The 16,451-nt window shown below is 38.2% G+C and overlaps 1 protein-coding gene across 4 annotated transcripts in view; it reads right to left on the bottom strand.

The window, feature by feature from the left end:
• The window catches only part of Rp1 (RP1 axonemal microtubule associated), a 315,568-nt gene that overhangs the window by 148,837 nt on the left and 150,280 nt on the right, over nt 1-16,451 (bottom strand). For all 4 annotated transcript variants that reach the window (XM_048782900.1, XM_048782902.1, XM_048782903.1 and 1 more), the window contains 3 exons: nt 10,939-11,042; nt 8,968-9,144; nt 5,941-6,153 (listed from right to left, as the gene is read on the bottom strand). In XM_048782900.1, the coding sequence (XP_048638857.1) occupies nt 5,941-6,153; nt 8,968-9,144; nt 10,939-11,042 (494 nt within the window). The remainder of the gene's footprint in view (nt 1-5,940; nt 6,154-8,967; nt 9,145-10,938; nt 11,043-16,451) is intronic.

Here is a 16,451-nt window from a genome sequence, read left to right as displayed (position 1 = left end):
CCATTGGTTGGCCATTGATGCTGCTGCTGACGCTCTCTCTCTCTCTCTCTCTCTCTCTCTCTCTCTCTCTCTCTCTCTCTCTCTCTCTCTCTCTCCTTCCTGATTGCTTTGTCTTGAGATGTCTTCCTCCTCCACACCTTTACACATGATTTTATGCCTCACCTTAGTACCAGAGCAATGGAGTCTCCAATGTATGGACTAAGTCCTCTGAAACCATGAGCCCCAAATAACATTCTTCTCTTCTAAAATTGTTCTTGTCAGGTCTTTTTGTGACAGTGGCAAAAAAAAAAAAAAATGACTGAACCATTTAATCATGTCATATATGAACAAAGACAGTGTTATTTATTTATATATTTCCAATCTGTACAAAATCTATTTCCTTTTCCTATCTCATTGCACTACCTAGGACTTCCACTACAATGTTGCAAGGATTACTGTGAGGGACATCTTTTTTTTCCCCTTGATTTTAGGGAGAAAGCATGTAATTTTTCATAATTATATATGATATTAGCTGTAAGATTTTTGTAGATATTCTTTACCAAGAATAGAAAGTTCCCCTTTGTTCATAATTTGCTGATAGTTTTCCTTATTTTCACCATAAATATTCAATCAACATTAATACAAAATGCTCCACTATCACGAGATGGCCATCACCTTGCCAGGGAACTCTTGCTGCTCAGAGGAATAAGCCTGCTAAGAACTTAAAATCAGAAATAACTTGTGAAGAACACAAGGCAAAGGGTCAGAAAAGATAGTTTCAAAGGGAGCCTGAAGTGCCTGATAAACTCAGCCTTCCCAGGTCCTGCAGCTGGACAATTAGAAAATGGCTCCTGTGGTTTATTTAGGGGTTACATCAAAGGCAGAGATCAGGTTTCAGGGGTGGAGTCTTGCTTCATGGTGTCTTCATTCAGTAGGTTGGTTGGCATCTTGGCAGGTCACACCTATCTCTGAGAGGCTGTGTGGCTGCAGCAGGTCACCCCATCTCTGGAGCTGTGTGAGACCAGGCAGAGCTGAACAGGACTCACAATGTGTCTCGGCAGTTAGCCAGAGGAAATGTCCACCAGAAGTTCCCAGACACCAGATTCTCCTACTCACTAGGCTGAGATGTGGACGTAGTCCACACACAACCCACGGATGGCTCTCAACATTCCACAACAGTGTCTTTCAAATTTGATGCAAATCTTCTGTTTCATTACTTCTCAGATAACGTGCCCCATCACCTGAATCACTATAATCACAGTCTAAAATAAGAATCATATTTTTGACTATTAAATATACTTTCATTGATTATTGTTCCAAAGCTCCCTTACCTACCAGATCAATAATGCTCATTGTATCATGGGTAAGTAGAATCCAGGCTAAAACAAAGAAATTATCCTAAACTTTGAGTTTCCAATTATAAGGGCTACGGGAAATCTTCAGCAAATAATCAAAAGAGAGATGTTTTTCTTCACTGAAAGATAAAATGATTTCTAAAAGAAATTCCAAAATCGGATTTAATATACCTAGAACCAAGCCTAGATGACTGTAAACCACAGAGTTTAAATGCGGAAAACACTGAGTAGGTGGATATTCTACATGATACAGAGGAAATTTGCACTCCACAGGAAGAGAAGGCCAATCAGTGCTAGGAGTATGGACCTGGAGTAAATGTCCTAAAAGCAGACATGAATGTCCTATTTCAGCCCCACATGGCGTTGTTTCTTAGTGTAGAAAAGAAATGAGAGGTAGTAGAAACATCCATATATTTTGGTGGAGAATCTCCAACAAAAGGGCTGAAAGCATCACCCCAGAAATTTACAAATTTCTCTTAAACTATCCTGATATTCAGCCGAGTACCAGAGCAACATGGAGCTTCTCATAAGATGGATTTGAAATGTCTGAGAAAGGAATTTGAGAAGATGACACTGATACAGCTTTCTAGATTCTCCACAGCTCCTACAAAGACATCAGGAGATCCAAGCACTATCTTGTGCTTCCATAGCAGACACAATGACTAAGAAGACTCACGCCTTGGAGAGGATTGTACTTGCGACAACTTGGCCACTGAGTTGGGAATCTTGAAACCAGAGGCTACACTGGAGTCTCAAGAGCCTTGTGGCCCCCAATGTTAAGACAACACCATCAGCCTCATTTGAACTTGCACACTGCTGTGGTTTGGATATGGCTTGAGTATGTCCTCCAAAGGTTTGTTTGTTGGAAGCTTGGTCATTTTCCCTTTCAGACTGCAAATTTCCTAAGGATGGGGAGAGGGCAGGATGCCTTACTATGTTTACTATAGCAATTTCTACCTCCCAGTAGACTCTTAAAAAAAAAGTTTTCTTGCTTGCTAACATTTAACTCATAACTTGTTCATATCATATCTTCCTCTTTCTTCTTTGAAAAAGTGGGATTATTCTTTCTGAAATTCATAATTCCAAGAAACTTCTCCCAATTTTCCTGCTCCACTCAATTCAACTGCCTCCCCTCATCCTTCAAACAAGCAGTTGAACCAAATTTGAATGGGATTACAGATTCGCCAGTATTCTCTTTCTAGTACATATTTGCTTCCTCCAACAGCACCTCAAGGAATGATATTATTAACCTTGCATTAAGTGAAATTAGGGATAAGAATGAAAATTAGATTTAACATAACTAAATTTTAAAACAATAAACTATTTCTAGTTCCCTTCATTCCATCTGTCCTTTTCTCATTTAAAAATATCTTATTTACACCTAATCCAAATATCAACTAGTTAAAAGGAAGTAGGTGGGAACTAAAATATGTGAGTTCTGAATACAGAAGTATTCTTCGGTGCCCTGTTAATAATTAGCAACAAATACTAACTGAACAAAGCCACTTTGGAATACATGCTCACACCACTGCAGGCTAATATAACATCTAATACCAATTTCTCTCTCTTTGGCTCCTTTGCAGAAGGATAAGTCCTAGTTACCATTACCCGATTGATATTTTAACTTCTTTTTCGCTCAATATTTGTTGAGTACTTACAAAATATCAGGTCTTACGGTAGGATCTGTGATATTTTAATGAACAAAACAAACAAGACTCTTTCATCCTACTAATACACATTTTGCACAATAGAGTACTGTTAATGCGACTCATCAGCCTTCTCTTTTCCAAGATGAATCAATCACTCAATGATTTTTTTCCTTTCTTAAAGCATATTTGCTCCTGAGTGGAGAAAGCCTCTGTTGCTATCCTGGAGGCCCCCCCGTATTTTCTTCAAATATTTTTTCATATTTTCTGATCTTTAAAGATCAAAACTAACACATAAACTGCAGTCTATAATAACAACAAAATGTAGGATCATTTTCCAGGAAATTCAAACAAAATAATGTATCTTGCATATGGCTATGTATACAGCACAATTCTATTAAAATAAGTTTCTTTTAAAAATGCTTGCTTAAATGAAACACGGCTTATAATTCTTGACATAAAACTAAGTAAGATTTTCACTGAATTTTATACTTCTCATCCTACTGGTCTAATAATGTGTATACCTAACTCATCATCCATAAAAAAAACAGAATTCTGGGATGGCCTACATCACAAGAGCTAGAGAAAGAAACAGAAGAAAGCTGGGGAAATTGAATCAGTTAACAGCTAAGGGCCAAAACAAAAGACCTTTTCACATTTCTGAGTGGATAGTAAAACTTTAATTTGAATTCCAGCATTACCCCTGGGTACCACACAACTCAACCCATCCAAAAGTAGCAGGCACTTCACCTTCACCAATGAACTGTCCTATCCCAAAGCTTTCTTCGCATTATCCTGCGCACCTTTTTCCACAGCTAATATAGGTTCAATGTACAACTTGTGCTTTCCTTCCTCAAATTTTTGATATGGAAATATTAAGCTCCAAGTCCAACAGACATTCTTCCGACTGCTCTCTAACTTTGTTCCTAGAAGTTGAGGGAATTTATGCCTGTCCTTTGGTGGGCTAATACCTATAACAGTTCAAGAAACCCTTTTACTTCAGTTTCTTCAGTCTCAAGAGTTTTTTGTATATGTGTGTGTGTGTGTGTGTGTATGTGTGTATGCAAGCACACACAGCTTTCATATTTCAACTCCTTCCAAATATTAGTTGCCTTTCATCTTAAATTTATTTACATGTGTATTTTGAGTGAAGAGGATAAATTAGATAAACTGCAATGACAGAATATTTCCTAATTTCTATAAACCAAACTCTTGTCCATGAATAAGCATCCTGTTTGTGTGGGGTGTGTCTGTTGTATCACTTTGGTGCACTGATCATTTTGGTACACTGAGCTTATTTTTCCTACAACTCCTACATCTTTTTTTCTCTCCCTTTGTACTCATGCTTAGCAAGTTCCACCCATGTTGTTTTGAGTCTTGTTTTTTTTTTCTTTAAATTAACAACCTTACAATTGTCCCTAGTGAACTGCTTGCTGTTTGTTGCTAACTTGAATCTCTACTACATCAAAATGTATTAGAGTGATTTACTCCTACTGAATAAGAATTTTATGGTAACAGAAATAGAAACATTTGTTATAAGATCAGCATCAATTGATTTAAATGTGTGTTTGCCTGTAAGAAATGTTTTCAAATGTACAATGGCAAACACATTGGAACCAGTAATGCTTTCATTAAATTCAATTTATTACAATAAGCATTTTTGAGTAGCAACCAGGACTGAGGCACTGTTAGATTTTTCAAGTATAAGTGATAGGAGCTTGCATTATCATATACCTTTGAATGCATCTTAAATCCCTGTGGAGAACATAAGCATGCTTTACCATCGCCTCTAAACATATGCAAATAGAGTAATTAAGAGGATTGTTATCATTCTATTTTCAACAGCAATGCCATTCCAGAGTCTAGTGATTCCTGGTCAGATACAGCAAAAGTGAAAAATGATATTTCTTCATTGTTATGCATGCATGTCTAGAGCAGGCTGTACCCTGCTCCTAGTTACTCTATTTTGTCCCTGAGTTATTGCACTTTACTTGCCCTGAACTACACCATTTTGAGTACATGTGCCCAGGGTAGAATGACTCTGTACCTTGTTGCATATAAACAACCACCATCTGTCCAGCAAAAGCCTACACTACAGAACGATAAGTAAATTATTTGAGCTAATAAAAAATTACCACCTGTGAACTTATCAAATCAAATCAGGGGCACACCAACATATGGGCTTATTGGATCACATCAGAGCCACCAGACACATGGATTTACCAAACACACCAGGCCAATGAATGATGCAATCACATCAATCTAAGATGTAAAGATGTAAAAGAAGGGACACTGAAGTACATCATAGAGACCACTCAGCATACATGTCATGAGATCACCAGGCAAGGAACTTCAGACTCTGTCCCAAGCTTCAGCTCAACATGACCCCCGTCCCCATTTGATGCTGATGAGGGATGTCCAGAGATACCTTCAGACTCTTTGCCTGACAATGTTCACCAGTTTGTTGTGGATTCAAAATTTCTTCCATAGTGAAAGTATAGTGTTTCCAATGGTGGAAATCCAGGCACTAAAAGGAGCAGTAAGAATTCATTGTTGAACTGGGATTTTTCTAGATCCTTGATTTGGAAAGAGCAGTTTGTGGATGGACATCAGCAGCAAAGGCTGAATGCTTATTATAAATGTAGACATTCAGCTCCCATCTCAGTCTTTCAAAATCAGAATCTGCTTTCTAACACAATTCCCAGATAATTTGTATGCAAACTATATTTCAGAAGCACTGTCCAGAGAGTTGGAATCTCTCTATTATTATACCAGGCATGTGACTGTCTCCCTACTTATTAAAACTGACAGTCAAGAGGGATCACCACAATATAACATCCAATTTCCAAAATATCTGTAGGTAAAATGAAAAACCAAAACCCTCAGAAAGTGGTGTTTTTGTGTCTATTGCTGGCAAATGTCTTAAACATGTGCTGAGGAAAATAAGAGCAGATGCTTACTGTGCCATCACATCGACCATCCTTAATCCTCAGATACATCCGTGCATTTTTCACACTTTCAAACATGCAAATCCCAGAGCTGATTTTATGCACTTTCCAGTAGGATTTTTCAGACTGGTTTCCTGCTCCAGTGCAGGTCCCATCAGGTTGGAGACACAGGGCCTGGCACAGGCTTGTAGCAAGTAGAACCACAGCACTGTTGAGGAACACCCCCTTCGGAGCAACAAACAACAGAAAGGCAGTAAATTACAGGCTCAAATTGCACTGGAGAGATGGCTATGGAATCATTTCTCTCACAGAGGCTGCAGTGATCAGGATGTTATCAGAAGCTAATGTAACTGCGAAACAGCTAAACAAAACAAAAGGAGGTCAATTTACTTCAACCATTATTGCAAGTTGAAGGCTGAGCATCAGATTTACAGAGATCTTTTTTAACAGGTAAAAACACACACACATGCAAATATTTCTCTTAAGGAACCCACAGCATAGGAAACAAGTTCACCTGCACAAACCCAAAGAATGGACTGTGATAAATAAAATAGTGCAAAAAAAATGAGACTTTTACTGGTGGTCTTGCAAGACCAGGTGTCTGGATGAGCAGGAGCACCCAGAGTGATTATAATCAGCATTTTATTCCCTAGTGTGCAAGGCCTCTCTCTCCCCAGGATCCTCATTGGTTGAGTATTATGAGGTGTAGTCTTTCCAAAGGTTGCCTAGGATTTACTGTCTCCTATTGGGTTATTTAAAGAAATGTACCTTTAGTTGCCCTAACTCCCTTTGTTCTCTTTTGGCTGGAAGGTCTTCTTGGGAGAAGTGAACTTATGCTATTTATCTTTGTTGGTCAGGTCAGACCTTTTCCCCTCAGCTCCTGTTTGTCAAGGGGCTGTGAATTTGTCATTCATGTATTAACTGCTAGTAACCATTTGTTCTATTTCCCCATTGGCTGTTTTCTTTTAACATCCTCAGTAATTTTACATTCCAAGCTAAATACTGTATTTTAAAAATGGACCACTGGACTTTTTATTTCTCACAATAGCCAAAATTAGTAAATAATTTTAATATTACATTAATATTATTATTAGTATTGTATTAATATAGAATAAAAAGACTGCTATAAGAGTACCTGAATTATGGAATGCATTCTATGAATAGTAGTATGCACATAAGAATGAATGAAAAGAGACAGCAAACACAACTAAAGTATATTTCAGTAAATGCTACACAATCATTAACTTAGGAGGAAGATATTAAAAGCTCTTGAAAGTTAACTAGAAATACACTAATTCCGTAGAGAAATGGTAAAAGACAAATCATAAGATGCAAATAAAAATAAACAAGGAAAAGTAATTCATCCTTATAAATTTTTAAAAAGCTGACATTAAATGTTTATTCCTCTAGAAAACTGTCAAAGACTTTTCTCTTTTGGAACCATACTCAACACAGAGGTCAATGAGATAGGTATTTGCCTATACTTCTGAAGGGAGTTGGGTAGTAAGAAATGTAATTTGTCAGCTCTTGGAGTGTCAAGCCTAATAGGAGTGCTTTATTTGCCTTGGGGCCATGGTCCAGACATTTAGGGTGTGGAGCTTTGGGTCACAAGGTATCAAGTGACCTTTAAGAGGCTGGAGACTGAGATCAGCCACCAGTCACAGAACTTCCTACATGATGAAACTCTAGTAAAGACTCTGGACACCATGGTTCAAGTGAGCTTCCCTGGACACACACAATACTCTCTGGGTGCCATTACCACAGTTTTGAGGAAGTAACCCTGACCTGACTCCATGGGGAAAGGACAACTAAAAGTTCACTTTGCTCCTCTTTCTAGGCTCTGAACTATGAATCTACTTATTTAGCAGATTTTAATCTATATCCTTCACTGTAATAAACTGTAACTGTGTGTTTAATCACTTTCAATGATGCTGTGGTTCCTTCCAGTGAATTATTAATTATAGTGGTCTCAGGGAACCCCACACATTGAGGCTGGCGTCAGAGGCAGGTGGTTGTATAGACCCTCTAACTTTATAGCTGGCATAACACTCACAAGAGTAAGATACATACATTTCGGGATGGGGAGGGAAGAAGATTCAATATTATGTTCCTAGCAGCTTAAAAGTTTCATAGTCTAAACTTTAAAAATTCAATATTTAATTTTGTAAGCTAAGAAAATTTAAAATATGGTCAAAGGCATATGTCAAAGTATATATTACAATATCTCATGTATGAGTGAAATGAAATATTAAATGTCTAATAACTTAAAAAGATGTATACATTTACAAAATCCTTATGTGTAAATATTATTAAATAATATGCTCTGAGTTAAAATTATGTTGTTTTAAGAAAAATAATAATGTGAAGTTATATAAAATATTTTAATGGCAAATACAGTTTGGTTTGTCATAATCCACCATTTAGTAATTATACTATATTAGCCAAGACTCTTACTATCCCTGAAATGCTTTTCCTTCACCTTAAAAATACAGATAATAGTATCTTCAATGTCTTTAGGATGATTAAATGTAGTCTTGTATGTGGTGCAATTCTCATTAAAGTTCTAGTAAAATAAGCAATCTCATAAATTATAAGTAGTGTATTAGTATGAAATCTTATTTTTAAATAATTTGTAAACACTGTAAAGAAAGAGACATAAACAGTAGGAAATTATCACATATGCATAATAATCAAAGGGTATTAATCCTAACAATCAGAAAAGTTTAATATATACATTGCTTGACAACCAGATGCAAGATTCTCTAACTTTTTATTAAGAATCTCCACGTCCATAGTTTTAACCTCCAACTTCAACTGGACATAGGATGTTATTCCCATCCCAGTTTCATTTCTCCTGACGCCATGATCCTTATTTGCTTTTCAAAATCTGGGTAACCAGAATGGAAATAGGCATCAATGCCACCTAGTGGAAAGAGACCTCATTACTGTGGTTATGACTTAATTCAAATTTTTTATTCAATAAGGATAAGAAAGTAGGTACTTAGCCATATAAACGTTGATGACTTTCTTCCATTTTACCTTGACAAAAATCACAAATTCTTTTGAAAGGTTTGCATAGCCTCCTGAGGACTCATCAGCTATTTTTCCATGACGATCAAAAATCACCATGTGGCCAGGAACCACTACTGATGTAAGAAGTGCACAGCGGCTGGGCTGATAAAGCACCCTCAGCTCACTGGAGGCTCCACCACTAGCCTAAAAGAAGATGGAAAAAAAAATTAAAACCTGGCTCTGAATTAGCAAGAGAAAATTAAATTTAAAATGTCTTGACATTACGTGTACATACAGATCTACTTCATGCTATGCAGTCCTTGTTCTATTTTTAAAGTGTCATGCTTTTACAGTTTAATTACTTTTATTCCTTGGTTTTATTGGCCTCATGGTCAGTGACTTCCTCCAAAAATTTCTTCTCTTGATTTCTCAGGACCCAAGGCAGATATTGTATAACAATAAAAAATAAGACTAGTAGCAGGAATAAGTTAATGAGATGTTAATGTGTGTTTGATCATTGTTTAGTTTTCATTTAATCATTTGAATTCTCCTAACTCAAGATTATTTAGGACCAAAACCTGAAACAAACAAAAGTCTTACCTCATTTCCAGGTTTTGCTTTCAAAAAAGTAGATAAACTGAGGGGGTTATGTAACAGGGCATTTCGTGGTTCAGGGCCTCTCCCTACAGTGTCCCAAGACGCCAGGTCTACCAACCTTAGCAAAGTTTAATCCTCTACAAGGCAGGGGAGTGACAGAGCTGTTTATCTTTTTTTATTAATATATCTTTTATTTGTTCTTTTTAGTAGAGCTGTTTACCTTTAAGAAAATATGTGATGGTTTATGAGTATATCATATTTAAGAAAATATGTGATGGTTTATGAGTATATCATAGTGACCAGCATATAAAAGATGACACCAGATACTCTAAGGCCACATGATAGGTAAAATCTTTTGTGGAAAAAAAAATAACTTTCATAATAACTAAGATACAATCTCCCACCAATCTAGTGCAACCTAGTGGGATAGAGGCTTCGACTTAATTTTATTTTAGAAAATTATAATAATGGAACATTTCTTCAAATCTCAATTCAATTATATAGATTCCAAACCCATTACATTCATATTTATTAAGCATTTACTATGTCCTATTATTATTTGTAATAGGACATATGTACTATGAAGTACAATATAAGATACTATGCTAAGTCCATAGCAGAGAAGAAATTCCTTTATGGACAACATCTGAATGATCAATGCCAATCTGCCAATTCAGAGCTACAAATTACATTAGTATTTTCCCTTAAATTAAATAACATGTTATGAGCTCAAATCATTATGTTAAATTGTATAAACTTATGTGAGGAAGTTGTAGCTTGAGTCAGATCGCCTGTGTTCAATTCCTGCAGCCACACTTATTATCTTGTGAGCAACTCAATCTTTCTATATATCATGTGCTGCTTCTGTTAAACAGTGATAAGAGTGGATTCTCTCATGGGGCAGATTTTAGGTTTAAATGTTATAATACATAATAAGAATTAGAAGAGCGCATATCAATTATCCTCCAGTTTCATTTTTCAAGATAAATAATAAGCATTCATTTTAAAGACAATTTTATATATTAAAAGCTACATTTCATACTAGACTAAGCAATACAAACCATAACTAGGCAAGATTATTTCTTTCTTTCCTGATAATATGTTCCCTAAAGGGGCCATTGAGAAGTCAGAAGTCCTTTGGAAAGCTCATTAAAACTTTCAGTGTTACTAGAGAATCGGTATACTTCTTCTAGTTTAAATTGCATTTGCTAGAAAGTAGGATCATTTATGCACCAGAATCTCAAAAATAAATGAAACAAAAGACAGAAAATTGTAAAGAGCACAAGTATCAGCCAAAGTAAAATATAATTTGATGATTGTATTAAAGTATTGTATAGAAAAATATATCCTATGCAGATACAATTCTATTTATATACGTCAAAGAGAAAATTTACTACTCACCACTCCAGTGACAAAGCCATTGTCAATACCAAGAGAAAGACGCCTCATCTCATGACTCTGGAAAATGCATGTATTTCCTTTATTGAAAATAACATCAAAGAGTCCTAGAAAACATTTTTAAGTGTTAGCAAGTAATCGAATTCTCCTAACAATACATTTTATATCTTTCAATAAAATATTTGTAATTAGGGGGCTGGGAATGTGGCTCAAGCGGTAGCGCGCTCGCCTGGCATGTGTGCGGCCCAGGTTCGATCCTCAGCACCACATACAAACAAAGATGTTGTGTCCGCCAAAAACTAAAAAAAAAAAATATTAAAAATATTCTCTCTCTCTCTCTCTCTTTCTCTCTTAAAAAAATATTTGTAATTAGTGAAAGGTAAAATGCCTCTGGTACAGTATGTTTAGTTTGTGAAAATTCATAATACAATATATTACTTTTTCTGCATATGCATATTTGAATCATTCCTTGAGCCAGGACTTATTTCATTTCCTAACGAGTTGCTGAAGTTTGTGTTGTATGTGTGTGTATACACACTAAATATACACACGTGTATTTATATAAAATACATAATATGAAATATGTAACATACATTATATAGTGTCTGTTGAATGATGGCATTTTGGTTTTCTAAAATGAACCTATTTTTCCTTTCTTACCACTGTCAACATAGCCCATTTTGTATTAACTCAAAATTGTAAGCTAATCAATATCAAGTGAAGGAGGATTATGGGAGTTATTCACTAATTTAAGCTCCCTAAATCCCAATTTCTAACAGAATTATGCATATGTTTTCATATATATATATATATACACATATACACACACACACACACACACACACATATATATATATACAAATGCATATATAAAATTAGGTGGCTTATATATATACATATATGTATATATACATATATATTCATCTAGTATTAAGAAATGTGATTAATAAATTCTACCTTTATATTTTTATTCCAGTTAATTACATGAGCAAACCCTTTTAAGAGCAAAATCTGATGCAGAGGGTGACTACAGAATTCCAAATTTTAAAAGGATTCCACTACATATTTAAATGATCTTCTACTCACTTAAAGTCATATTTCTAAAAGTAAAAGGTTTGAAGATTAGTTCAACATATGACTCCAAATGGAAAGCTTTTGGCCTAATTATTCTCTAATTTATTTTTGTCTACCTTATAAAATGCATCTTAATGGTTAAGAATTAAGGACCTTTATAAAACTAAACAGTGGTGATAAGTAATTATAGATAATGCTGGGGGTCAGGGTGTTATTGAAATGAGCAGAAAACTAAGAGGCAAGAATTCGGACTTTGACTTGGACCCTGCTCCTATCAGAGCATACACCAAGCACTAAGCGGCCGAGTTCCGGCTCCCGGAACTGAGCCCGCGGGGGCTGCTTCGTGGAGCCTACTCTTATCGGAGCATACACCGAGCACGGAGCAGCCGAGTTCCGGCTCCCGGAACTGCCCTGGCCCAGGGCTAGGAGCCCGCGGAAACTGCTTCTCGGTCCGGGTCCTCCTGAGGGCCGGTCAGGACTCACCCGTTGCTTTGGTTGCCCGGCAAGGGGAACGAAATGCTGCCATTCACATAGGATACCAACATGGCAGAGATCTGATGTCATCAGAAAGCGGCGGAGGAGAGAACTTCATCAATACCAGCGGCGACAGAAACAGTTGGTCTCCTGGTAGGGGGGGTGAGGCACAGACACCCGAGTCTCCTCGATTTGTCGTCGAGCCAGAGGGGAGGAGCCGGGCCGCCGCCAGCGCCCGGAGCAGGCCCAGCGGCTCGCCAGCGTGGTGACCGCGTGACCCCAATTGGAGAGGGGGCGGAGCGGAGCCGCCACCCGCACCCGCAAGGTGGGCAGACCCGCGACCCAGTGGTACATGGGCGTGGTAGGAGGGGCAGGGCAGAGCCGCCGTTCGCGCTTGCAAGGTAAACAGACCTGTGACAGCCTGGCGGGTCAGGCCCAGTGGCCTGCCAGTGTGGTACACACGTCACCCCAACTGGAGTAGGGGCAGAGCAGATCCTTCTCCCATGCCCGGATCAGGCCCTGCCGGTGTGGTGGTCACGTGACCCCAATTGGAGTGGGGGCGGAGCGGAACCGCCACCCGTGCCCGCAGGGTGAGCAGACCTGTGACCAACCTGCAGATCAGGCCCAGGGGTCCGCAGGCGTGGTAGGAGGGGCAGGGCAGATCCGCCGCCCGCGCCTCCAAGGTAGGCAGACCTACAACAGACCGGCGGATCAGGCCCAGGAGCCTGCCGGCGTGGTACAAACACCACCCTAATTGGAGTAGTGGCAGAGCAGAGTCGCCGCCCGTGCCAGGAACAGGCCCAGCGTCCTGCAGGCGGGGTAGTCACGACACCCCAATTGGAGTAGGGGCAGAGCAGAGCCTCCACCCGTGCCCGAAAGGTGGGCAGATCTGCGACCGACCAGCGGGACAGGCCCAGTGGCCTGCCGGTACGACAGACACGTCACCCCATTTGGAGTAGGGGCAGAGTAGAGCCGCCGCCCGCGCCTGCAGGGTAGGCAAACCTGCAACTGACCGGCGGATCAGGCCCGGTGGCCTGCCGGCGTGGTACACTCGTCACCCCAATTGGAGTAGGGGCAGAACAGAGCCGCCGCCAGCGCCCAGAACAGGCCCAGTGACCTGCCGGCGTGGTAGCCACGACACCCCAATTGGAATAAGGAGAGAGCAGAGCCGCCGCCCGCACCTGCAGGAAAGATACGCAAGCAGTATGAAAAGACAAGGAAAGAAAGGACCACAAGCAATGCAGGTCAACGCAACTTTAGAAGAGGTAACAGCTGCAGCAGATGGAATGTCAGATAAAGAATTCAGGATATACATGCTTCAGATGATCTGGAGTATCAAGGAAGACATTAAACAGCAAAATCAGACAATGAAAGATCACTTCGACAATGAATTACGCAAACAAATCCAGGAAGCAAAGGATCAACTATACAGGGAGATAGAGGTTATAAAAAACAAACAAACAGAAATCCTAGAAATGCAGGAAGCAATAAACCAACTTAAAAACTCAATGGAGAATACTACCAGCAGAGTAGAACACTTAGAAGATAGAACATCAGACAATGAAGACAAAGTATTTCAACTGGAAAAGAACATAGACAGCTCAGCAAGACTGTTAAGAAACCATGAGCAGAACATCCAAGAAATATGGGATAACATTAAGAGACCAAACTTAAGAGTCATTGGGATACAGGAAGGTACAGAGCTCCAAACCAAAGGAATGAGCAGTCTATTCAATGAAATAATACGAGAAAACTTCCCAGACTTGAAGAATGAGACAGAATCCCAAATCCTAGAAGCCTACAGGACGCCGAATGTGCAAAATCATAAGAGATCCACACCTAGACACATTATAATGAAGATGCCCAACATACAGAATAAGGAGAGAATTTTAAAAGCTACAAGAGAAAGGAAGCAGATTACATTTAGGGGTAAGCCAATCAGGATAACAGCTGATCTTTCAACACAGACTCTGAAAGCTAGAAGATCCTGGAATAACATATTTCAAACACTGAAAGAAAATGGGTTCCAACCAAGAATTGTGTATCCAGCGAAATTAAGCTTCAGGATGGAAGATGAAATTAAAACCTTCCACGATAAACAAAAGTTTAAAGAATTCGCAGCTAGAAAACCATCTCTTCAAAACATCCTCGCCAAAGCATTACAGGAAGAGGAAATGGAAAATAACAATGAAAACCAACAGTGGGAGGTAGGACAGTAAAGGGGGGGAAAATAATCAAAGAGGAAAACAAACCATGTTTAGTAACAGAAATAAACAAATATGGCTGGAAGAACAACCCATATCTCAATAATAACCCTAAATGTTAATGGCTTAAACTCACCAATTAAGAGACACAGGCTAGTAGAATGGATCACAAAACAAGACCCAACAATATGCTGCCTACAGGAGACGCATTTGATAGGAAAAGACATACATAGGCTGAAGGTGAAAGGTTGGGAAAAATCATATCACTCATATGGACTTCGGAAACAAGCAGGAGTGTCCATACTCATATCAAATAAAATAGATTTCAAGCCAAAGTTAATCAAAAGGGATAAAGAGGGACACTACATACTGCTTAAGGGAACCATACACCAACAAGACATAACAATCATAAATATTTATGCCCCAAACAATGGTGCAGCTATGTTCGTCAAACAAACTCTTCTCAAGTTCAAGAGTCTAATAGACCACCATACCATAATCATGGGAGACTTCAACACACCTCTCTCGCCACTGGACAGATCTTCCAAACAAAAGTTGAATAAGGAAACTATAGAACTCAATAACACTATTAATAACCTAGACCTAATTGACATATATAGAGTATACCACCCAACATCAAGCAGTTACACTTTTTTCTCAGCAGCACATGGATCCTTCTCAAAAATAGATCATATATTATGTCACAGGGCAACTCTTAGACAATATAAAGGAGTAGAGATAATACCATGCATCTTATCTGATCATAATGGAATGAAACTGAAAATCAACGATAAAAGAAGGAAGGAAAAAGCATACATCACTTGGAGAATGAACAATAGGTTACTGAATGATCAATGGGTTATAGAAGACATCAAGGAGGAAATTAAAAAATTCTTAGAGATAAATGAAAACACAGACACAACATATCGGAATCTATGGGACACATTGAAAGCAGTTCTAAGAGGAAAATTCATTGCTTGGAGTTCATTCCTTAAAAAAAGAAAAAACCAACAAATAAATGATCTCATACTTCATCTCAAAATCCTTGAAAAAGAAGAGCAAAACAACAGCAAAAGAAGTAGAAGGCAAGAAATAATTAAAATCAGAGCTGAAATTAATGAAATCGAAACAAAAGAAACAATTGAAAAAATTGACAAAACTAAAAGTTGGTTCTTTGAAAAAATAAACAAAATCGACAGACCCTTAGCGATGCTAGCGAAGAGAAGAAGAGAGAGAACTCAAATTACTAGCATACGGGATGAAAAAGGCAATATCACAACAGACACTTCAGAAATACAGAAGATAATCAAAAACTATTTTGAATCCTTATACTCCAATAAATTAGAAGATAGTGAAGGCATAGATAAATTTCTTAAGTCATATGATCTGCCCAGATTGAGTCAGGAGGATATAGACAACCTAAACAGACCAATATCAATTGAGGAAATAGAAGAAACCATCAAAAGACTACCAACTAAGAAAAGCCCAGGACCGGATGGGTATACAGCAGAGTTTTACAAAACCTTTAAAGAGGAACTAATACCAATACTTTTCAAGCTACTTCAGGAAATAGAAAAAGAGGGAGAACTTCCAAATTCATTCTACGAGGCCAACATCACCCTGATACCTAAACCAGACAAAGACACTTCAAAGAAAGAAAACTACAGACCAATATCTCTAATGAACCTAGATGCAAAAATCCTCAATAAAATTCTGGCGAATCGGATACAAAAACATATCAAAAAAATTGTACACCATGATCAA

Source organism: Marmota marmota, unplaced genomic scaffold (assembly GCF_001458135.2).
Source record: "Marmota marmota marmota unplaced genomic scaffold, marMar, whole genome shotgun sequence".
Taxonomy (NCBI): Eukaryota; Metazoa; Chordata; class Mammalia; order Rodentia; family Sciuridae; genus Marmota; species Marmota marmota.
This window is presented reverse-complemented; position numbering and strand designations above follow the sequence as displayed.